The sequence below is a fragment of the Xiphophorus hellerii genome, chromosome 9 (assembly GCF_003331165.1).
Source record: "Xiphophorus hellerii strain 12219 chromosome 9, Xiphophorus_hellerii-4.1, whole genome shotgun sequence".
Classification (NCBI taxonomy): Eukaryota; Metazoa; Chordata; class Actinopteri; order Cyprinodontiformes; family Poeciliidae; genus Xiphophorus; species Xiphophorus hellerii.
In genome coordinates, this window is record NC_045680.1 from 4,490,814 (window position 1) to 4,515,918 (window position 25,105).

The window sequence follows — 25,105 nt, forward strand, 5'->3', positions numbered from 1 at the left end:
CACTAGTATGTCTCATTTGTTTTTCCTGTCCCTCTATCAATGGACTGTGTTGATACTGGTAGCTCCACCCTAACTGCACCATGCCATTGCCCTGTGGAGATGATTCTTTCAATAATCGATTTATCACGATTAATTGTTTCAGCCATAGTTGTGTCATGCCTCTGTCTCCAGCCTAGCCAAACTGTACCTTATCCCACAGGCCTACAATTGTACTGAACTGGGCCCAGGAATGATGCAGTACTGTCAGTATTTTGGCCACTTTTGCAAAAAATCGTGTACTGACACCTGCTGTACTTCTCAGTGGAAATGAGGCAAAAGTAGCTGCGGTCTGTCCAGTAAGATCTGAATCCGGCAATCCCTCTCACTTTTTCATTCCACTAATTAACCTCCTGAAAATTTGTTGACTCGGTTGATGCGCACAGAGCGCCGGTGATGCCAAGGCCGATGGGAAGCACGTGGAGAGGTGTAAGGGTCGGGCGAGGAACCCATTATAACTGCTTGCAGTTCTAGTTAATATATTCATGATCAATTTATTAGCTGTGCTCCATAAAACGTCTAGAGTTGTGGTGTAAAAAGTAGAAAACAGTAAAAGGAACGTTTCTTTGTCATCAAGGCATCCAGGTTAAGCTTGTTTAACTGAAGTTTGTCCACAGGGTTAGGGTTAGGGTTTGTAGGTCATGTAGAAAATGCAACATTAAATGCAGAACACGTTATGAAGCAGCTCGGCCCTTCAGAAATATTTCTGGATACGACTTGTCCGATAGTAACCCTACGCTGCATGTGGATGTGTAAAAGGCGGTATTTCACTCGTGGGGGATGGGTCTCAGTTTCAGCATCATCAGTGGGAAGGGAAACGTGCTTCCTCTCTGCAACTTCCCCTCCTTCTTTTTTAGGTTTCCATGTAACGCATGGTGTGAGCTTTTTCAGCCAATGAGGCCGAGCTAAATGAAGATGGGAGGGGAGACTGCCTGCAAGACGCTGGTGAGCTCGTCTTGGGTGGGGTAACAGCAGGAGGAGGGACCAACAGAGCCGGCCGGCTGCTAGTATTTGAAAATGAATGATTTGCTGTAGACATCCTGGTCAGTTCTAGGATTAGTGCTGCATCTGCTTCATTTAAAAAATAAAATAAAATAAAAGGAGAGTAGCAAAAGGGTGACAATCCTAGAAAAGACTTGTTGGATACCGAGAAGAGAATCATCATCTAACAATGCAACGTGAGTAGCTGAATTTAAAATTTAAAAAATGTGTGGGTAGGAGGAAGTGCCTTAATCCTGAATAACAAGCTTCATTTTTAAAAATCTGGTTTGGTAAGAAGGTTTTTAGGAATGATCTCTGAAAACAGGTTGGTTGTTGTGGATTTTATGTGAGTTTTATGTGATCCAGCACATGGATGGATGAACATCCACAGGTTTTATACCATAAGCTAATTCACTAGTTTATTTTCTAATACAAATATATTATTTCACTTATTTTTCTTTGAGTTTTTGCTGTAGTAAAGGTACATCTTGACTTGGTGAGTATTTTAAGTCTTTGGCTCGGTCGTACAGCTAACACAGACTGTCTCTTTGCTGAATGGGTGCCGCCCAGCCTGCAGAGCTGAATTTTCCATTTTGCTTTTCTGTCTCTTAAAAGCAGAAGCTCATTTGTTAATGAAATCAATTTCTTGCAAACTCATTAGTTTAATTCCAAAAAAAATGAGGATGCAGACGATCACGCCCAGTTCTGTCTGTCAGCAGATCAATCTATGATATGAATTCAGTTGACTTTACTTTAGCCTGTTGGGAAAACAGAAACAAAGACCCTCAGAAGGCGATTTTCCCCTGCAGTTTGTTCGATTAATCAAAGTGAAACTGAAAATTCTTGATGAAATTGTGCTGTGTTTCATGGGGATTCCCTCTATTGATTCATGCCAAATGTTTTTTTATTTATTAGAGATTTACTTTGGCTTCTTCTCTATTAACCAGTGTCCAAAAATAAAAGTGTTGTTGCTGCTTCAACTGTTGCTGCTTTTCCCTTTCTGACTGGGACAGCTGCTGCTAAGCTCGACTGTCCTCCATCGTCATAATCAGCATTCTCCCATCAGCAAGACTGCAGCATCTCTACTGGTGCCAGTCTGTACAGGGGGGGCGAACTCCACCGGGTGATTCATCCTTAGCAGTAAATCTTTACCCACAACAAGCATAACCTGCAGAAAAAATACCTGTTTAGTGTTTACTCCAGCAGAAGATGCCATAGGATGTGAAATAAATAATTTACTTTTCATCAATTTGATTATTTTAATGCGTTGAAAGATTGTTTGAAGTGGAATTACTCAAATATCTTATTGTGAACACAGCTTCAGCTATTAGAGCTAGAAACTACTGATCAGTGATGGGCCTGAACTACAGAGTCACATAAAGACTATTACAAAGTCGGTCTTCTATCACCTGAAGAACATTTCCAGGATTAAACTATGTATATTCCAGGAAGATCCTAAAAAACTCATCTATTTGTTGTTCATCTTTAGTCGCACTGATTACTGCAACCGTGTCTTTACAGGTTTGCCTAAAAAATCAGACAGCTGCAGCTGATCCAGAACGCTGCTGCTGGCGTTCTCACTAAAACCAAGAAGATAAAGCGCATCACCCCAGTGTTAAAGTCCGTACACTGAGCTCCAGCCTGTTCTCTGTAACTCAGAGAGGAGACCTTAAGTTAGTTTATCAATAATAGATGTCTTGGCACCAAAACACATTATAGACCTGTTGTCATTATATGAACCTTCCAGACAACTCAACTCGTCTGGTTTAAGTCTATTCTTCATCCTTAGAATCAGAACCAAACGTGGAGAAGAAAAATTCAGCTTCTATGCTCCTCAAATCTGGAACAAACTTCCAGAAAGCTGCAAAACTGCTAAATCAAGTCTAAAAATCCATTTCTTTAGAGCTTCCCCTGGTTAATAATAACCAGAACAGCATTAAATGTAGCCTCTTTTTCAACGGACAGTTTTCCCTTACTAATGTTTCTTACTTATTTGTTTTATTTTATTCTAATCATGTAAACCACTTTCAATTGCCTTGTTGCTGAAAATGTGCAATGCAAATAAAACCGTCGTGTGTTGGCCTTAAAGCATCATCCACTGTCCTCCATGTTGACTATTTACTGAAGCTTTAAGGCGTTTTTTCTCCACCAATAATAGCTGCAGGTTGCTTTGTTAATTTCAAAGCTAAAATGAGAGGCGGAATCTCAAGAATCTATGTGATGTTGAATGCGAAGGGCTCGGCTGATAATCAGACAAGGCTGCAGTGTTTTTAAAATACAAAGAAGTAAATAAATAAAACAACTATAGCATGCTAATTATTTTTCAAATGTTTCTCGCCCACAAAAAACTGTGACATAACCTCTAAAAGTGAAATGAAAGATGGAATAATGATGCAACAACCTGGTTGGACCTTAAACTCTTATCAACATTCAGTTTTGTTTAGTTTGGCGACATTTCCTCACCCTGCATCCCAAACTTTCTCCATATCGCTCATATTCTGAGGACATTTCTTAGATTTTGTTCACAAGCCAAAACTTTTATTAAGTAGTTGCTTAAATTTCACTCTTTATTCCTAACTTTGTAGCGGACACTTAAAAGGTTTTGGACTGAATCTGTTATTTGGAGACACAGCACATTCTCCTTTAAGAATCCAGGAAAGTTTAGCCAGATGTGGATATTTGTGTTGGAAGAAAACATAATTCAGTGTTGTAATCCTGGAAATAAGAAACTGTTGCCACATGTTGAACACAATCAGCACTTGTTACGAGATTCATCCAGCTCCTTCAGTGTCGTCGTTCTTGGCAGCCTCCCTGACTAGTTTCACTCTCGTCGAAACAATTTCCAGTTTCTGTAATGTTAGCATAACATTTTTTTGTGCCATAGGATCTTATTAACCCTTTGTAGCATGCCTACGACGCTTTAGTTTTAGCTAAGTATCAGTTGTGTACAACCAGATTATTGCAACATTTTAGCTGTTATGTACTTTTCTGTAATAAGAAAAGTTTAACTTGGCTTGCACTGGACATGTTTCATGTTCTACATGGAAATTATTTATCAAAATGTATCCTATTGAGAGCTTACATACATTTTTGGACTAATTCTGAATCTGATGCTTAAAGCAATATTTGCCTAAAACACCTCAAAGGGTTTTAAAAGTTTCACTAGATATAAACATTGATCTAGTGATTGGTTTCAAGGCATCAATGCATAGTTTCAAACCTACTGATATTTTCTTTACATTAGTTATTAAAAGACATTTTAACAAGAGAAAGTCAAGAGTAAGCAGCTAGCTGAAAAAGGCTATTTCTGTTTGTCATTGCTTTCTAAAAGGACAATCAGCTACTGTAGCTGTTTATCATATTTATTGGAAAAACAACTAATATATAGTATAAATAACATTATTATGACTGTTATAATTGATGTATCACAGTAGTTTAAGCAAATACAGTGATGCCATAAAATTGTGGTGTTTTTACTCAAGGTTATCATCCCGTAATAATGTCGTACCGACCCATGACTGATTAGGTCTCTGTCACGCCCAAGACCAAAACAAAGCCAGAGACTGAAGACGCAGGAGAGGGTTGGGGTCTCAGTTCACCCCCTCATGTCGGCCTCCACCCTCATCCGTCTACGCTTGACTCTGCAGGCTGAACTGGGTCATTTAACACCCCCAAACCTGAGCGGTCCCCAATGTGAACCATTAAAAGTGAGAGCGGACCTCAAATGTTTTGATCAGCGCCGATTTGGACACAGTTGTTGGTTAAAATGTTCAGTTTAACCGTTTGTGGTTGCCTAATGGAGGCCTAGTTTGAGCAAACTATATTTGTTCCTGCTCCCTCTGACCTCTGGAGTCTTTTTCTTTCCCATTATCCGAGCCTAATTGTTCCTGACAGGCGAGCCATGATAGGCTCCTGCCACAACAAGCAGACGAAGCTGCTGGAACGTGTCGTCAGCCCCCTTAAATAAACAGGTCAAAGATGTGATAAGGGAGCGAGGCGGGGTCCGAGCCGTGCAACAACAGAGGTTTGAACGAGGGAAAAAGGGCGCGGATGTGACCGCGTTTATTGTTGGGGAGTATTAGACGTAGTTCCTGTCAGGATGCAACATTAAAGCTGATAAACAAAACTTTAAAGAGCCTGTATTCAATATTTAAAACAAAATAATAAACTAAAGCTCTAACCTTTGACTATTAAGAGATTAAAAATACTTGTCTTTGTGTGGCCATCGTTATGCTATTAAGCTACAGCTGTGGTCAAAAGCTTGATTTTTATTAGGTTTATTTTAATCTTTTTTTGTTTGGACACAGAATATGCATCCAAACTTTGAGCATTGAATCTGTTATGGGTTTGTTTTCTAAACTACAGGGTGAAAATTATACATACAGGCTGAAATATGTACATACACCCCTCACTAGCACTTGTTCCTGTTTCTAAAGCCATGGCATAACCCTGGATATTTGGTCCTTATTATCAGAAATGATGGAGTTCATTTAATTTGAACCTCAACTTTAAAGCATAATTCCTAATTTTTTTTAAGACTATTATAGAGTTGGGGGCTTAAGGTTAGCCAGTATTGTATATTTTATTGTATATTAAAAATATATCTAAAAATGTCACCTCCCTGATAACAGTTAGGATAAATGATAACTTTAAATAATGATAGTAATAGGGTTATTTTCTTACATTATAAATTGGTCCCTTTGAGTCAGTTGTGCCATTATTTAACTGCTTATCTTTCATGTATCACTGTGTGCTGCCATTTGTCAATATGCTGCTAATAAAAATAAATATGACTACTGAGAGATATCTAAAGGGTCATTCCAAACTTGTGTTTCAAAACAAACACGGATCGGGAAGATGAAAAAAATATTTTTACAGTGTAAACAGGGATTTGGCCTGTGCAGATGGATTCAGCTGCATCTCTGTACAGCTTCTGATTTTCTGGGAATTTTGCTGAATACTAACTAATAGTAGTGTACTACTAACTAGACCCTCAGCATTACACTGCCACCACCAGTGGGTGCTCTGTACGTAGGTTTGAAAGCCTCACCTTGATGTCATTGTAGCCGAATATTTAAATCTTTCCCTTATAAACAAGGTATACTTCCACAAGGCATTTTTGTGAAGGGCTACAAATTTCAGCCGATGAAGGCGTTTCCTTGGTTGTTCTGGAACATCATAACCCATTTCCTTTTATCGCACAATGACAGTTTGGGTTTGATGATTGAAACATGGAGACACAAAACAAAGTAACATTAGAGGACTTACATTTGTGGCCTATTCAAAGCCCTGACCTCAGCCGTACTGAAACCAACTATTTTAAATGAGCTGCAGTATTTGTGATATGGAGAGATCAAATGTCCAGAAGCTTATTTGGTTTTTGCGACTTGAAGTTGTTTCGCATATGATCTTCCCTCTCTGTAAAAATAACATTTTGATAACAGTAAGAAAAAAAAACTAAGTTTCATGTACGCTGCTAAACATCTCTGTTTTTCTCTCTGAAAAATAATCCAGCTGATGTGCTTTTCCTGTGTTCCTGTAGCTACTTTTTACTGCGTTTAAAGTTTAAAGAATTGTGACGTTTGTCTCCTGCAGTGACCGCGTGCGAGCCCAGCGCCATGTCCGAACCGGTGGTGGTGGAGCCTCCTAAAGCAGGAGGAACACTGGAGTCCTGTGGTGCAGGAGACAGCTCAGCGTCCCTTGATGACGGCATTGTGGACACACCAAAGTACGTTAACACGAATGCGTTACAAGGGCTAGCTTAGGAAATTACTTTTAACGTAATGAGACAAAAATGTTTGTTATTCATTTTGCTTAACTTCAGCTGCCAGTGGATGGTTTGTAAGGTCTGCACAGGCTTATTATTTTCTGAAAAAGTTCCCCGAGGTTCACCTTTTGACCCATTTGTTATTTCTTTTTATATACAGCATATAACCTGGGACAAAACATTCTGAATTTATCCTTTTCTACAGCGTTTTTTAAAGGCAGAGGAAACAAAATGTAATTTCTTTATGTTTTCAAGTAAAGCTATTTTAACAAATAATGTTCAACAAAAAGACTCATGGTTCGTTTTCAAAAGGAGCTGCAACTAACTTATTTAACTTATTTCTCCTTTTTTTTAAAACTGGACTTACTTGCCTTACCTGTGGGAATGTTTTACATTTATAAATACTCTGCATGCTTGTCAGCTCAGAAGCCATTGAGGCTGAAACTCCTTATCATCCCTTTTGACCCAGAAAGAAGGAAATGAGAATCTTGTTTAAAATACTTCCTGAAATGTTGGTTGTAAGAGTGAAACTGAACTGGCCCAGGAAGTTTTTGGGTTAATCAAAGCATCATTTGCATAACTTTGCATTTATTAATTAACTCTGGAGTCCAGCCTGACTGTATTTATTTTGACCTTTAAATACAGGTCAAAATAGTGGATGATGACAGCCGCGGTTTTCCCCCTGATGACTCGGCACCGTTTTACCTCCCTCTTTCAGATTTACCTCACTTCCTTAGGGAATTCACTCGCTCATAAATGTGTTTTCCTCCTTCCTGTTCCTCAGTGAGTCATCAGAGGAAGAGTCCACCGGGGAGAAGGAGGAGGAGGTCGCTGCTGGAGATGCAGCCGCCGCCACCGCTCTGCAGAGCTCAGATACACCGCAGGGTGAGGCCCCAAGGAAAACCGCCACGTGTTTGTTGTCTGAGCAGCTGGATTTAAACGACAAGATTAAAAAATAACTTTTAGGCTTTACTGTAATCCTGGATGCAGTTATTCTGTCTGCTCTTGTTACTGAACTCAGCATTTGTGAGCGCACGTCTTTTCCTGAGGAAGGAGAAAACACATTCTTTGGCAGAACAAACTTTCCTTCCTCTTTCCTTCCTCTTTCCTTCCCTTAAACTGTGACTTTTTTTCCAATTAAAGTCACTGACAGAAAAGTGTTTCCTTTGTTGTTATAACAATAATCTTCATGTGTATCCATAAAACATTTCTTATCTTACTTTTAGACTGTTTTATTCTGTGGAAATTTATTCAATAGACCCAACCTGTATCTGCATGAAAACAAAAGCTAATAGATTTTTTTTTTTTTCCATGAGAAAGTTTTTCACCGTCCAGCTTGTTAAGAGGAACTGATAAGCAGCTGCTGTTCCTGTTATAAATCCACCATGTGATTCCACTTTATATTCAAAACATCCTGCAGATCGTTAGGCAACATCCCATCTGGTCTGTCACACTGTAAACTCCCAAAGGGGCGAAAAGCCGCCTCCTAGATTAATTATTAAAATCCTTTGGGTTTTATGGCACCAGAAGACGATGTTAGCCGCGGCTGTACTCACTCATTTGGTTCCAGTGATTATTCTACCGTTGCTGCTACGTGTAATTCGAGTACGATAGTAAAATGATAATTAGATACGAACAGACAGCTCGATGGATAATCAGAATAAGAATCTCTAAATGTGATGTACACTCAGATTTTTTGCAAAGGTTTAGGCCAGGGATCAGCTGACATCTTTGTAAACGGTCAGTTTTAGCTTGCGGTTTGCACCGCACACATCCTGTTTTCTCTGTATCAGACTAAACTTCTCCTGTTTTAGGTCAGTCAGGATTAAGAAAGTTATTTCCGCTCACTGAATCCCAGATTAAGGAGAGATCTTTTCAACAGTTGCTTTTATTGTTTTCTTTATATTAAAACTCAGATTTGAGTTCTGTCAGGAGGCCAATTCTTGTTGAGTTGACCCAATTTGTGCAGTTCAGAAGTTTATTAAAGGGCATGTTTTGAGGTGCATGTAAACTTCTGACTTTGGAAACGATTTAGAAAATCTTCCTCTAATTAATCTGTCATTGAGTGAATCCAAATGGACCTTAAAACACCTGAGCACACCAGAGGTTCATTAGATTCAACATCTACTCATAATGCCCTAAGACGTACTAGACGTATTTATGTTTTCATATTGGCGGGACTCAAAAGTTTTAATCGAGTTAATTATAATGAATTAATCACATTTTAATTGAAAATCATATATCAACAAAAAAAGTAATATTTTCAATCCAAAACCCCTTTTTGATGCAAAATTATAGAATAAATATAAATATGAATTCACTAACAAAGATATTTGCCATTTTAAATCTGTTATTTAGGATATTTAAACATCATATTAGTGCATTTATATCATAACCATTCAGCTTTTAAGTGTTTCAGGAAACTCTGATCATTCATGTAACTTCCTTTTCAGCGCCTGTGGTGCTGCAACATGTTTAACATTGAGCAGCTATTTTAGTCTTGAGTAGCTTCGCTGATCGGCCAACTCCTTTTTGCACAAGCAGATAATTTTTTTAAAGCTTAAATTAAACCCCACTGGGGCAAGTGAAGCGGCTTTATCGTCCACTGCTGTTGTGCGACAGATTCACGGACGTACCAGAAACACAGCACAAAGGTTCCATCTCTTGTATGTAAAATAAAATAGAAAAAGATTAATTGTGTTTTAATTTTTCAAGCGTTAATTAAGTAGACACCGGTCCGGCTGTCTTTTAACAGCAGAATAACAAAACTGCATATAGAAACTGAATATTTATCTTAGAAATCAGGAAGGTCTCTCTTGAAAATGAGGCCTTTTTCCTCGACTGATTATGTTTTCAGACCTCTGAGCTTTTTGTCTCTCTGCATGTTTCAGTGAACGCGCAGCGCCCAGACTCCCTGTCCGTGCCGCCGTCCTCAGAGCTCCGTCTCTGGACGACGCAGCGCGACGGAGAGGTGAAACTCCGGATCGAGGACTCCGGTGTGGCTGCAGAGGAACCTCTGACTGTGAACCAGATGTTTGCTGCAGCTGTAGATCGATTCAGTGACTTCACAGCTTTGAAATGGAAGGAGGGCGAGCAGCAGAAATCCCTCACCTACAAACATTACTACCAGGACTGCCGCACAGCTGCCAAAAGCTTCCTAAAGGTTGGTTTCATTTTCTTTTTTCTCATCCGATCAGAACATCTTCAGGGGAGATGATTTCTTGTTTATCCACATTCCTTTTATAGTAAAAAACACATTTTATTTCAGTTTGTTTAGACATATCCTGCATGGTTCAAGTGTTAAACACTTCTGAATTAGAAAATGAATTTTAAAAAAATCCAGATTACTTTTAGTTCCAACTAAATGTATCCCTCATTTAATGTCTTAGTTGGACATTTATACTCTTGTATGTATAATTTGTTCAATTTGTGGATAATTAACAGTTAGAGTAAATTTGTTCCCACATCCACTGGCATTCTGTCATATCATTTTCTTCTTTTTCAACAAACCTTCAACAGCATAATATTTACATGATATCTAGTCAGCTGCAATGTAAGACTTCATGAATTTAAACGGCTCATTTAGGCGTCACTTTACATCTCTGTGGACTCTGTGGACGGTCGAGTGTCGTCATAGCAACGGATCACATAGTGGTGATGATGACGATGCAACAAAAAATTATTTCAGAAATCAATTATTCTGACGATTAACTGAATAATCAGATAACAATATTGACACATTCTGCAGATTTTCCATTTAACCACTTAAGTGTTTTTAATTTGCTCAATATTAGAGATGCATTAAAAGACGCACATAAAAATAATAACTTTCTGGCATACAAAAATACATAGCCTAAAATGCAATAACATTGCATTCCTTTAGAGAACACTTGATTCTATTTTAGCAAAGGATGCATCGTCATCTAAATAAATACTGTCTGATTATTTTTTTGGATTAATAATTGATAACAAAAGGTGCTTTATAGATAGATAGATAGATAGATAGATAGATAGATCTATATACAGTATATAGACCTAGATATATAGATATATATTACAGAATATGAATCTTGTGGGGCTAAAAATTCCACTTGAGGAGTTTTCATGGAACAGATTTACATCTTAAATGCAAAATGTTCATATATTTTGTACAGTTTTTGCTTGATTACTGCTCTGAGCGTTTTATTCCAGCAATTTGCCTACTTTGAGTCTGTATGCCTGTCTGTAATCGATTACTAAATTAGTTGACGATTATTTCAATCATTGATTAATCACAATTTATTAAACTAATTGTTTAAACTCAAATCTGGACTTGAAACTCCTACGTTTTAAATACAAATTATAATTTTTAACCAATGAGAAACAAACAATATCAAAAGTTTTAGAACATTTTTAAAAATCATCAAGTTAAAAAAGATTTAAAAGTTTAATAAATTACTTATTTAATAAGTAAAAATATGCTGCCAATATCTTCACCGTCTTCCCTGGTAAAAGTTTTGAGATTGGTTAACTGTGTATTTTTATTTATTTTTTTAACTTTTGTTGTTTTATATTTCTGCAGCTCGGTTTGGAGCGTTTCCATGGCGTCGGGATTCTGGGCTTCAACTCTGCCGAGTGGTTCATCGCCGACATCGGCGCCATTTTGGCCGGGTGAGTTTCCCACTTCTCTGGTTTGGTCACGATGGTTTATCAGCGTTTCTGCATCGGCGTGTTTATCACCGAGGTAGCGAGTGTCCGACCTCGACTGGCAGGTCAAGGTCGGCAGGTCGCTTCTTATCGAGCCGAGACATTTTATGATCAAATGTTTTTTCCATTAACTGATTGGAAATTGAAAAAGGTATTTTTAAAAGTAGATTTCTTTAAAAGAATTTGAACTGGGTGAAGCTAAAGCTGCCAGTAGAGGTATTTCTGGGTAGAACATATTTACAAAGGTTTTTTTTTTTATCTTAAATGCCAAATGTATAGATTTTTTTGTAGTTTTTGGCTTACTTGCTGCTCTGACTGTGCTGTTATTTGAGCAAATGTCCTTTTTTAAAGTTTTTATTCTCCTGTTAATTACTAAATTAGTTCAGAAATCGATTCAATTAATCTGATTAATCGTTTCAGCTTTAATAAACCTAACTGAAAAGTTTTCACTTCAGTCTCATTTTGCTAAAGCACACATTTGACTTACTTTTTTATATGTAGGTGTTTTGTTTTTTTTAAGTACTTGCTGTCCCTGGAGTGTAACTGAGCCCAGATTTTAGCAGCAGGACTTCAGATAAAGACTTCAACATTTTACTGTCTGTGTTATGAAGCCGGCTAAAATCCGCTCCCTCTGAGAAACCAGAACCATCCAGCAGAATAAAAACGGAGCAAAGCGATCGGTTACAGTTACAGCTGTTACATCACCAAACATCTGCTGGGATGTGTCATGCTTTGTTTCCAATTTAGTGATGTAATAATGGGAATATTTAATGAATTTAGTTCAGTTTTTTTCCCTAAAGCTCCATTAAAATAAGTACTCTAGCCTCATAAAGGACAGCTTCACCGGGGTTCACTTGTGCGCAGGAATGAAGTGCAGTTAAAAGATGCCTTCTGGTGCCTTCTGGTAAAATCCATTCATATCTCAAGGTTTTTTCCTCAAATTCAAACTCAGCGTTTTCTCTAACTCCTGATTCAGTGTTTTTGCAGTAATACTAATACCCCCTCCAAAAAAACAAACAAAATTGAGAGTATTTAATTAGAAATTTATGACATAGACTAACATATGGACTTTGACTAGGCCATTCTAACACATGAACCTCATTTTCTTTTTCTCCGAAGAGTTTTTGCGGTGCTAGTGGCTGGTGTTGTTGTCTTGCTGGGAGCTGAGCCTCCTTGCTGCCTTCATGCAGGTTTTTCTCTCTTACTGACCCGTCAGGATGAGCTGTGCTAACTTTGACTCTCCCTTGCCTCTTGCAGCGGGCTCGCTGTGGGAATTTACACCACCAACTCTCCTGAGGCTTGTCACTACGTAGCAGAAAACTCTAAAGCTAACATTATCGTGGTGGAGAACCACAAACAGCTGCAGAAAATCCTCCAGGTGAGAGGAGAATGACCGTGTAAATCACAGAGAAACAGAAAATATGACTTATTTTCTGTTTCAGAAAGTAATCAAAAACACAGCTTTTACCACTTTAGATTTGTACTTTTAATTTGTGCTGATTCCATTCCTTATAGACTTATAAATACAAGTTATATATCTGATTTAGTAACACATATGGAAGTGGCATAAATCTGTTTTTGTATTTTGGTGAAAATATCAGAATTGGGCCGTTCAGATTGCCAAGAAAAAGTCACATGTGCAAAAAAAAGAATCAGGTTTGTGTCGCATGTGCTTGCTGTGTGAATGCAGCTTTTGACGTCGGAAGCCATTTTATTTTGAAAAATAATGCTCCAACAAAAACTATTAACAAGTATTAATTTTAGTATAAATACAGAATTTTTTTTTTACATTTAATATCGTTTCAGCTATTAAAATGTTCTTGGTTGCTTCATTAGTTTACTCAAGGTGGAAACTTGTTCACCTCACATCAGATTATATGTTTTGGTTTCAGCCACAAAAATTTGAGTTTAGACAAAAAATACAGCTCAGTTAGAAATTACAAGATGCTGCACTGCAAAAATTCAAAACCTTACCTTAAAAGTATTTTTGGTCCATTTATTAGTACACTCAAAATAAGACTAAACTAAGTTTAAAGTAACTTTCTAGCAAGAAATAGGAGCTTGTTTAAGTCAGTTTCTCTATATTGATGAAAAAGTGCTTGATTATTTCTGGAATGACTGCCAGTGGAACTAGTACTTTTTTATTAATTAAATAAGCTCCTTTTCTTGCTGAAAGCCAATTGCAAGTTAGTTTTGTTTTATTTCAACTGAACTAAAATATTTGCACCAGAAGCAAGACCAAAAATTCTTGGTAAGATTCTGTGTTGTTGCAGTGTGAACTAAAATGTTACAAACAAAAAAAGGTATTGTCCTCACAGGAATGTATTGTTTCTGCCACCAGATTGAAGACAAGCTGCCTCACTTGAAAGCAATTATCCAGTACAAAGACGCACTAAAGGAGAAGAGACCTAACCTGTACTCGGTAAGCCCAAACACACAGAGAGAAAGAGAGAGAGTGGAGCGGTTTGTCGGACGCCGAAAAGCCCGTCTGATTGGTTTTTCTCCACAACAGTGGGCAGAATTCATGGAGCTCGGCCGCGACGTTCCGGACGGGCCTCTTGATGCAATCATCTCCAGCCAGAAGCCCAACCAATGCTGCACGCTCATCTACACCTCAGGAACCACGGGCCAGCCGAAGGGCGTGATGCTGAGCCATGACAACGTGAGTGATGACATCCTGAAATGTCACATGCTTTGAGCCAGATATCAGTGAGTCTGTGTGCCTCATAATGAGCGTTTTCCAGGAAGATCTCTACGTATGAATCAGCACAACATGTGAAGGGTCTGACTGTCTGAAGAGACAGGATAGATATAAATAGAAATGTTCTCTCCTATTAAAGTTCAACTTCCACCAATTTACTCCTCGGGTTTCACAGTAAGACATGAGCACGCCCAAACCCGGCCAACTTGTTTTGACAAGCACATTTTACACTGCAACAACACAAAATCTTTCCAAGTATTTTGATCTAGTTTCTATTGCAAATATCTTAATACACTTAAAATAATACAAACCTAACTTACAAGTAACTTTTCGGCAAAATGTAGGAGTTTGTTTTATGTAAAAATATCAACAAATATTGATGAAAAAGTATTGGTTATAAGTGAAATAATCTGCAGGTGAAACAAGACAAAGTATAGCCCCACGGGGGCTGAAATGCATGCCACACTTTTCAGATTTTTTGAACACCTCATTTTCCTTCCACTTGTACTGCGCTGCTACTTTGTGTTGGTCTACCACATAAAATCCCAATCAAATACAATAAATTTTTTAAATATCTCATAAAATATTAAATAAGTTCAAGCTTTGTTTTCACTACACAATGTTTCAGATTTAAATATAATAAACAGCCACAAAACCCTCATTTTTAATCTGACCGATGATTACGTTTGCAGTTATCAGCCATTTATCACCTCAACTTTCTGCATGGTTTGGTTATAACCACTTAAAATACAAAAAAATACTCAAACTAAAAGTGAGAAGGTCTAAAAATAAACAAAGGGATGTTTCATCTCTCTCCTCACGTGTTGATTATCGCTGCACCCCTCAGGTTGATCTTGTGACGCTCTGATGAAACTCAGACAGGGACGCATGACTGTTTTAAACTGCAACAAAAGTCCAGGAGCAAAGAATCAAATCTGAGGAATTAGGATCTCAAACTGTTTTGCTAATAGTGGAAATGAACAGGTATTCTTACAGTGGTTCTTAGGTTTCAAATAGCTTATTTAGAGGCGTTTAGCCCGGTTTTACCTGATGTGATTTTGAATTGAATTATCCTCAGTCTAGTTTGAGGTTTTCAGCGTTTATGATTTAGTAGAACAGCAAGATAGTCAAATTTTGCACTTAAATATTTGGAATGTAATAAAAACTATAGAAAAAATCTAAAATTTTCAGTTTCAAAGGTTTGAAATCTAAAATTTACAGGGACTCTGTAGGTCAGTTGTTTACTAATAAATGATTTTCAAAGGTAAATATAATTTTAAAATAATTATAGTTGGGTATTCATGCTTCCCCATAGGTGTATGACATCTACTCTAATCCATATTTTCTTGTCTTTCTCCTCAGATAACTTGGACCGCACATTCCACGGGTTTACACGTCCAGCTGACGGACGCCACCGAGGCCCAGGAGAAGGTGGTCAGCTACCTGCCGCTGAGCCACGTCGCGGCTCAGATGGTCGACATCTGGGTCACCATGAAGGCCGGAGGGCTGACCTACTTCGCTCAACCGGACGCCCTGAAGGTGAGAGGAGCTGCCAACGTTTTCTCACAGCCTTAAATCAGACGAAACTTTTCCTGCTTTAGGTCAGTCAGAAGTACCAGTTTCACGTTTCGTCTCACAAGTCGTAAAGTTCAGATGATTAGCTTGGTTGGAGTCAAAATGTCAGATTACATTTATAGTTCTACTAAGTTATAGCTGCAGTATTTAACTTAATAAAATATATGTTTTTTTTAACATATTTGTTAAAACTGTCACCATGTTTAAATGTGTTAATGGCAGGGAAACCGTTTATCTGCCATTTTTGTTGGCGATGTTAACTAGCCTTAGCATCAATAAATGTTACATTTCCAATGTCTAGAATTTTCCAAAATTGAAATTTTTTTTTCTTTAGTTTTTATTAAATTCTAAATATTGAAGTACAAAATTATCTTGCTGTTCTACTAATCATAAACGCTGAAAAACCCAAACTACACTGAGGATAATTCACTACAAAATCACATAAGGTAAAAATCATCTGATCTGTTATAGCAGTTATAATCTGTTATAGCTTTATCTAAACTGGATTCAGTTTAAAGAGATCCATTTTTGAACCATGATCTAAGAACACTGCAAAAACACAAAATCTTAGCAAGTTATTTTGTCTAGTTCTTAGTACAAATATCTTAATACACTTGAAATAAGACAAAACTTACAAGTAACTTATTAGAAATATAAAGAAACGTTTTTAGTCAATAATTCATTAATAATGATAAAACTAACCAGGCTGTGCTAGCTGGTAAGAGCAAGGGGTGCGCACACTCGCATGATTGACAGCGCCAAGCCCCTCCTCCTGGTTCTGATTGGCTATTTCTAGTTAGCACTGGGAGAAGAGGAGCTTGATTTTTTTCACATATTACCTGTTTCATACTGTACTATAATGACAGTGACCGTTTCAACAGATATGCAAAATATATTTTTAATAAAAGTTAAAAATTGCAGCTTTAACCAAAATGTAATAATTTAAATTTAATCTCATAAATGAAAAAATATTAGTATAATCTTCGTTCAGATGCTGGATGTTATAAAACAGGAAGAACATGTTGTATGAATCACCTCCTATCTTTAAAAAGTTATCATTTCTGTAATCTCTACACGATGTTATCTACAGCATAAAACCTCAATCTGCTTCCTCTCAACAACAGCTTTTATTTTGAAACCAGTTTCATTTAATATAACCCCTAAATACATTTATTGGCACAATTAAAGCATGTCATGTTGTCAGGAGTTGATGATCAACAGGACACAGATAACCAGAGGGCTACATGACTGTGTGTTTTGTTTGGCTTAGTTAAAGGGTTCTCCATGGAAACCAAGTAAATAAATATTTTGTTGTGTTTTCTCAGGGATCTCTGGTGAACACTTTGAAGGAAGTGCATCCGACGGCCTTCATGGGCGTCCCGCGTGTCTGGGAAAAGATGCAGGAGAAAATGAAATCCGTCGGAGCGAAATCATCTACTGTGCAGAGGAAAGTGGCTGCCTGGGCCAAAGATGTCGGTCTGCAGACCAATCTGACCAAAATGAATCAGTAAGTCTTACTCAACAACATTAAAGTCATTCAAAGAATTTGTTTCAGTTAAATGTTAAATTTGTGGAAATTAAAGCTTTTTTTCCTACGTTACATTTTGTGGCGTTACCATTTGGCTAATCTTTCACTTCTCCATATTTTTTTGTTTTCCCAGAAACGTAGCAGCTGCCCGCACCCCGTTCAGCTATCAGGTTGCCAAAAAGCTCGTGTTTAAGAAAGTACGCAAGGCTCTCGGCCTGGACCGCTGCACCAGATGCTACACAGGCGCCGCCCCGATCACCAAAGACACCCTGGAGTTCTTCCTCAGCCTCGACATTCCTCTCTACGAGCTTTACGGCATGAGTGAGAGCACCGGACCCCACACCATCTCCAAACCTGAGGCCTTCAAACTCACCAGGTAGAATTTATATCATTACATCACTATTTTCACAAAGCAGATAGTGCTAATATGTACAGATGCAAATACATACAAATCCATTTGTTTGCATCTGCAGATACAGAGAAGAGGTCAGAGATTTCGAGAAAAAACTAATGTATCTAAAATTAATGTCTTAAAATGTCCTAAAGTCATAAAAAAACAATGTAAGTTGGCCTTAAATGCAGAATTATTTTAGTCTACTATATGCGTTTTTTTGCTAAAGGGCTTTTCTGTCAGGCAAAAGTTTGAGTTGCATGCAAACATCTTCACTTTGTTCTGTGACCTGAGGCGATTTAGACAACTGCTAACTAGTCGCAAATACATCATTGCTAGCTAACTAGCTAGCTTTTCTGTGTTACTTCATGAACTTGCCACTCACTTTTTTTTTTTATCATTATTGGTAATTAAAAGCAGATTAAATTACGTTTTTTGTCCTATAGTTGTGGTAAAGAGATCCCAGGATGTAAAACAAAGCTGCACAGCCCCGACGAGGAGGGAAACGGTGAGATCTGCTTCTGGGGCCGCCACGTCTTCATGGGTTACCTCAACATGCTCGACAAGACGCAGGAAGCCATCGACGAAAACGGCTGGCTGCACTCGGGCGACCTGGGCAAACACGACAACGGGTTTCTCTTCATCACCGGTCGTATCAAAGGTAATCCTCCGATTCCCCAGGCGAATTTCATGACCCCCTGCATGTTTACATCCGGAGACTTCGCGCATGCGCACAACTGTGGAGGGGAAAAAGACGATTATTTATATGCAGTTAATAGCGGCGCTGCCGCGGTAGAACAACTCCGATAACTAAATGAAACCTGAAGATGTTGGTATGATTAATTTAGAGCAGTGCGCCGCAGCAAAGAGAAAATAACACAGAACAGCCGTTAAAGAACAACTCAAAACCACTTTTTTTCTCGCTCTGTGTCGGTTGCTACGCTACACGCAGACCCGTTTTCATAGCAACTGACAAAAAAACGTCACGACTGTGGATTCATCACCAAATAATCATTTCCCCACATAAACAACATAATCTTTAGTTTGTTACAGTTTCATGTTTTTAGGCTTGATGATTATTTTGGGATTATTAAAAAATGATCGGGGTGGTAGATTAGGTACCGCTGCTATTAGCTAATCTAACACTGCGGTGGTTGATTAGCTAATTTAAGCACAAGCTCTCCTGGTGATGATCTGTCATTACAGATGTCCTGATGATCTGTTATCACCAGGACAGCATGTCCTAATTTAACTGCTTCGGTCCAGTTAGTTTACTTTTATAAATGAACCAAAACACTCCATATTACACAGCACATCTGGTACAGTTGTCAAGTTGTCAAAGTTAAGCTAGCATAAATGAACTACTACCTACGGTGGCCGACAGGTGCAAATGCGCAGCAAAAGAGAAAACATGCAAACAAAAAAGAAGACACCCCCGAATGAAATGCAGCAAACAAAAAGAGAGACGCAAACACCCCCGAATGAAATGCAGCAAACAAAAAGAGAGACGCAAACACCCCCGAATGAAATGCAGCAAATAAAAAGAGAGACGCAAACACCCCCGAATGAAATGCAGCAAATAAAAAGAGAGACGCAAACACCCCCGAATGAAATGCAGCAAACAAAAAGTGTTGAAAACGGAAGTGCTCCAGACCACTAGGGGGAGTCAAAGAAAATAGTATTCATTTCTATGGGACCAGATGCAAGATTCTTCTTCTTCTTCTTCTTGGTATTTATTGGCGGTTGGCAACAAACTTACAGTAGCATTACCGCCACTTACCAGTATGGAGTGTGGTTCGAGATGGTCTATAAACTTTCACTTTCTACCTTTTCCCTCCATTAACTCCTGATTAAACATACCCCCACACATACACACCTGCTTATATTATCCAACTTGCTTATAGCTTTATATACCCCTCTTTGATATTCTTTACACATTCACACCCAACTTGCTCTACTCATATCCTATGAAATAGCTTTGTTTTTTTAAGATACCGAATAATTATTTGAATATGTCTACTCCCGAAATCTCTCCTCAAAAATTCTATTAAATTAAACCTTTCTTTAATACCTACACACTCTCTCAGCATGCATCTTCTCTCTTCTTCATACTTACAACACTCTAAAATAACATGCTCTATTGTTTCAGACTTCTCACAATAATCACACTTTCCAGATGCAAGATTCAGAGAGATACCTTTACTTTCTTTCAAATTTCTTTCTCTGAATCTTGCATCTGGTCCCATAGAAATGAATACTATTTTCTTTGACTCCCCCTAGTGGTCTGGAGCACTTCCGTTTTCAACACTTTTTGTTTGCTGCATTTCATTCGGGGGTGTTTGCGTCTCTCTTTTTGTTTGCTGCATTTCATTCGGGGGTGTCTTCTTTTTTGTTTGCATGTTTTCTCTTTTGCTGCGCATTTGCACCTGTCGGCCACCGTAACTACCACCTAACTATTTTCTTTTCTTAATTAAATTTTATTTAAACTTTAGCTAGTTAACATAGTGTTAACAATTAGAATCAAAGCACTGAGTTTCTCTTTTTATATATCCATCAGGTGTACATTTAAGATTTAACTCATTATGGTGACAAGAAAAAACAATGCTAGATTGAAACGTAATCAATTACACATTTTAATGATGGAACTTGACTTAATGTCATGGTTTGATTGTTGATTCTATGTTGAAATTGCACAAACATCCGTGAGGGACGGCGGAGTCCCAGAGCGAAATTCCGTGAAAGAGATGTACGGAGCCTGGTGCCAGAAGAAAAACGACAAGTGACTGAGGGTCATTGCACGTAACACAAACCCTGTAAATTCTAGACATTAACAGGTACCATAGAATTGCACAAAAATCCATGAGGGACGTCGGAGTCCCTGCTCGAAATTCCGTGAAAGAGGTGTAAGGAGCCTTGTGCCAGAAGCCCATTAAAATGCATCTACATCATTTTAAACTGTGTGATTGTGAGCATGAGTGGGAATAAAAATAGCAACAGGTATTTTGTTCCATATAACACAGTAGGAGTGTAACAGGTAAACCTTTATGGATGCAAACTCGACTAAAAACCCACCTGTTTGGAATTGTATTTGAAACGTAATCAATTACAAATGTATTGATGGAACCTGACTTAATGTCGTGTTTTGATTGTTGATTCTATATTACATTGTGTTTCTGTGTTTGTAATGATGTAAAGCACTTTGAAATGCCTTGCTGCTGAAATGTGCTATACAAATAAAATTTGATTGATTGTCATCATCAGCTAGCCTTTTTTGCTACTTTTACCAGCAGGAAAATAGCGGTGGGATTGTTGCGCGTGTGACGTCACTCTGCAACGGATCCATACTCTCAAGCATAAACCTTAGTTTTTTAACCAACCGCATGTTTTTCTGCAGAGATGATCATCACAGCGGGAGGCGAAAACATCCCTCCGATCCCCATCGAGGACGCAGTGAAGGAGGCCGTGCCGCTGATAAGCAACGCCATGTTGATCGGAGACAAGAAGAAGTTTCTCACCATGCTGCTCACTATTAAGGTGGGAAACTCCAACACACTTTTCTGTTTTTATCAACGTCACTCAGATAAGATGGAGATACAATGTTATCACTGTATTATTGTTGTAAAATCTATTCTTTATCTTCTCTATCTAATCTGAAAAAGATTCATTGTCACTGATAGCAGAAACAAAAAGATGGCACAAACTTTTTACATTTAGCGTCCAACACTGCCCCCTGCTGCTGCCCAAGAAAACTACATCATCATGTTTGCAGGCTGCAGGTTGACACTGGTATAAACCTTCTGTCAAAATTGTTGAGTCAAAAGTAAAATCAAGCTTAAAAAAAAGTTATTTATTTTAGATCAAAAACTTAAAAAGTATGTTCCACGTTTTCTATATTAAAAAACATCCAGTTATCGCAAATTATTTTCAGTAATTAGAACAGGATTTGGTTTACTTTAGTTTTGCTATATTTTGTCAAGTTTAATACATTTAAAATGTAATTTTAAATGTATTAAAATGTATAAAATCAGACAATATTAAAACAGAGAGTAAAAATAAATTCAAAATAGGATTTAAATAAGAGTGTAGTTGAAATCATTGAGCTTGGGTTACCGTATGTTAAACAGAGGAGGGTTGAGTTTGGATTTAAAATATCGAGTTTATGTCACTGAGATCAGGTGGGAGTGAAAAGACGAATACTCGGTGTTGTACTTAACATTCTTCATTGTAGGAAAAATATATCAGGAATAACTTCAGCCCGATTACAAATAAATCAGCATCAACCATCCCTGCTTTACACCAAGATCTTACCACTGAACTCCTTTACAATGTTAATCAGTTAATGCACGGATTATTTATTTTCAATTCACTTCATGGAAATGGCAAAAAAGTTTTCACGCTAGGATAAGGTGGTTTTTCGGCTGACTTTCACTAAACTGTAAAGAAAAAACTTTTTTCGCTTGAGTCACATGATCAACAAGCGAATGTTACTACTGGTGGAAAAGATGAAGAAGTCATTAAACTTCACAGGAAGTTTAATGACTTTTCGCATGAAGAAACGTATTCCAATGTGGCTTTAATTAATTACTTATTTAATGGAAACAGTACAATAGCAAAATAATGTTTGTAATGGAAAAAACTAAAGATAGAAATGGATTAAAGTTGGATTTATTCCATCTAGAAAGGTTTAAATAGGGTAAAACACAGTTTTAAAATACTCCAATAAAAATGAAAATACCCAAATACCTTACTGTGAGAATTAGGCGATTAAAGTAATTATAAACAGATTACGAAGTTCACAGCTGATGTCCTACAGCATGTAGTGTGTTTAAAACATATGTAACGACTATAATCCGGTATTTTAGGCTACTGGTTGATGTTCCTGGTAGCCGTTGGTTTTACGTGCGCTCAATTAAGATTCGTACTGCTGATCTTCACTTTGAATTATAATAAAGTCAGTTATTATCAATACAGTGTCTTGCCATTTCCATTTAAATCCACATAAATCCGACATAAATCAAAACCAAGCAGAATCACGCTGGACCTTAAACACTCAGAACTCAAAATGAAATACGCCCCTGGTGGCAATAAATGGAAGAAAAGATAAATGGCTCCTACAATGTACAAAGACAGGTCACATTAATTAATATTTATTATTCTTAATGGAAAAAACAAAAATCTTAATTCACCAGCAAGATTCTCAACTTTAATCTGAGAAGGCAGCTAAAGATTAGGGTGATAACGAAAACCTCAAAAACAAATTTTCATGAATTAAGAATGGTTTCACTTCTATAATGCAAGTAAAGATATTTTTTATTCAGTATCAAAAAGGCTTTGTTAAAATGCCAGTTTTTTTAACAAAATGTAGGTAGAAATTGATGAGCTGTGCTGTACATTTCCTATCAGAAACAAAGTTCTTGATTTATCGAAAAGTATTTTGGGTGTGAATCATTTTGTCTTATTTCAAAGCTTCACAGACTGAAGCTGTGAAAGTCTGAGCTGTTTAAAGCTGAAGTCGTTTTGTGTTTGCTGTGCTGCAGTGCCAAGTGAACGCCGAGACGGGCGACCCCGAGGACGAGCTGACGCCCGAAGCCGTGGAGCTCTGCAGGAATCTGGGCAGCAACGCCACGCGCGTCTCCAACATCGCGGGCGGCCGGGACCGCACCATCCACGCCGCCATCCAGGAGGGGATCAACCGGGTCAACGAGAAGGCCACGTCCAACGCTCAGCGCATCCAGAAGTGGATCGTTCTGGAGCGGGACTTCTCAGTCGGCGGAGGAGAGCTGGGTCAGTGAGAACGACGAGTTTCATGCTTCCTGTTTGGCATTTCTTCAGTACTCGACCGTTCGGATCAATTAGAACAGGGGTGTCCAAAGTGGGTCCTAGAGGGCCGGTATCCTGCGTGTTTTAGTTCTCTTCCTGGTGGTGGTAACAACCTTTTCAGCATGTCAGTGCTCTTCTTAGGCCTTCTAACGAGCCATCATTTGATCCAGCTGCGTTAAACCAGGAAGAGAATTAAAACACGCAGGATGCCGGCCGTCCAGGACCGACTTTGAACACCCCTGAATTAAAACCAGTCAGGGGAAAATTAGCCAATTTAGATTTTTTGCAGATCAATCAGTGCATCGTTAGTACAAGTCCTGTTCCGATTTAATTTTTAATTCAGACAAAAGTAGAAACTTTGTACTTAGCTTTTTAATTGAATCCAATCTTAATGTAATTTTTTATACAACATAAGAGCTCCTGTGAAATGCAGCAGGATTAGGAGCCCTGATGAAATCAAAATAAGACTTTTTTTTGGTCTAGTTTCTAGTTCAAATATCTTACTTACTTAAAATAAACTAAAACTAACTTGCAAGTAACTTTTTAGCAACATATAGGAGGTTGTTTTAAGTCAATAATTACTTAGCATTGTAATCTCCCAGGGCAACTAGTATTTATTTAATCAATATTAAGAAATTATTTACTTAAAATAAGCTCCTATGTCTTGCTGAAAAGCCACTTGTAAGTTAATTTTGTCTTATTTCAAGTGAACCAAGATATTTGCACTAAAACTAGACCAACTATATTTGGTAAGATTTGGTGTTTTTGCAGTGAAATGATAGAAAAACACTTTAAATCAGTGGCTGTAATGCTAACTGCGAAGTGTCCTTCAGTTTTCTCCTCTTTGTCTAACAGAAACTCGAGCAGCAGGTTTGTGATTTAACAACCGAGCCAAACCTGTTTGGGTAAAGCTCAAAGAGTCGCCCTGCAGCTGCTGCATTCTGGGTCACCATCTAACCTTCGCTCGTCCAACAGGTCCGACCATGAAGCTGAAGCGACCCGTGGTGCTGAAGATGTACAGAGAGCAGATCGACAACTTCTACAAAGAGACGCCGACCCCGACGACCCAGGAGAACCCGCTGCCTCCCCACTAGACGCCCTTTGACCTTCCGACATCTTTCCGCCTCGTTGGTCCTTCTCCTGATGTCGTTTGGTTCCTGTTGGACCGCTTCGTCTCGCTTTGTTCTTGTTGTGCAGGCAAAAGCAGAAAATTAGCTTTATGTTTTTAAATATAAACGCAGCTATTTATTTGACTATGACGAAGAATCCAGACGGAGCCGCTTGTCGTGCTGAAATACTTGAGCTACAGACATGAAATCCAAAAACGCAGTGGTTGATACAAAGTTTGTTTTTTTAAAGGAACAACTTCTCATATTTATTTTTTAGTTTGCCAAAGTTGGTGTTTTTTTGGAAAGAAAAACATAACTGATTAAAAAAAAATTGTTTTAGTTGCAGTTTGCAGAAATGTAACATCTAAAATCAAATGCTGCAAAAGCACAAAATATTACAAAGTATTTTTGGTAGGATTACCAATGCGAATATCTTAGTATACTTTAAATACAACTGACAAGTAGCTTTTAGCAAGGGAGCTTGTTGAAGTAAATAATTCATCATTAATTT

General features: G+C 38.0%; 1 protein-coding gene across 3 annotated transcripts in view; it reads left to right on the forward strand.

Annotated features, from left to right (window-relative positions):
• The window catches only part of acsbg2 (acyl-CoA synthetase bubblegum family member 2), a 28,243-nt gene extending 3,138 nt beyond the window's left edge, over positions 1-25,105 (forward strand). Inside the window, exons 1-16 of one of the 3 annotated variants that reach the window (XM_032573166.1) lie at positions 1,007-1,214; positions 2,031-2,140; positions 6,613-6,745; positions 7,569-7,669; positions 9,676-9,947; positions 11,346-11,434; positions 12,728-12,848; positions 13,812-13,892; positions 13,983-14,132; positions 15,534-15,710; positions 17,072-17,253; positions 17,408-17,650; positions 18,112-18,326; positions 21,060-21,199; positions 23,203-23,449; positions 24,461-25,105. In XM_032573166.1, coding sequence (XP_032429057.1) covers positions 6,636-6,745; positions 7,569-7,669; positions 9,676-9,947; positions 11,346-11,434; positions 12,728-12,848; positions 13,812-13,892; positions 13,983-14,132; positions 15,534-15,710; positions 17,072-17,253; positions 17,408-17,650; positions 18,112-18,326; positions 21,060-21,199; positions 23,203-23,449; positions 24,461-24,579 — 2,247 coding nt within the window. In that variant the 5' untranslated portion in view covers positions 1,007-1,214; positions 2,031-2,140; positions 6,613-6,635 and the 3' untranslated portion in view covers positions 24,580-25,105. Of the gene's footprint in view, positions 1-1,006; positions 1,215-2,030; positions 2,141-6,612; positions 6,746-7,568; positions 7,670-9,675; positions 9,948-11,345; positions 11,435-12,727; positions 12,849-13,811; positions 13,893-13,982; positions 14,133-15,533; positions 15,711-17,071; positions 17,254-17,407; positions 17,651-18,111; positions 18,327-21,059; positions 21,200-23,202; positions 23,450-24,460 lie in introns of those variants that run through there. The other 2 variants (XM_032573164.1, XM_032573165.1) reach the window with 2 other exon arrangements.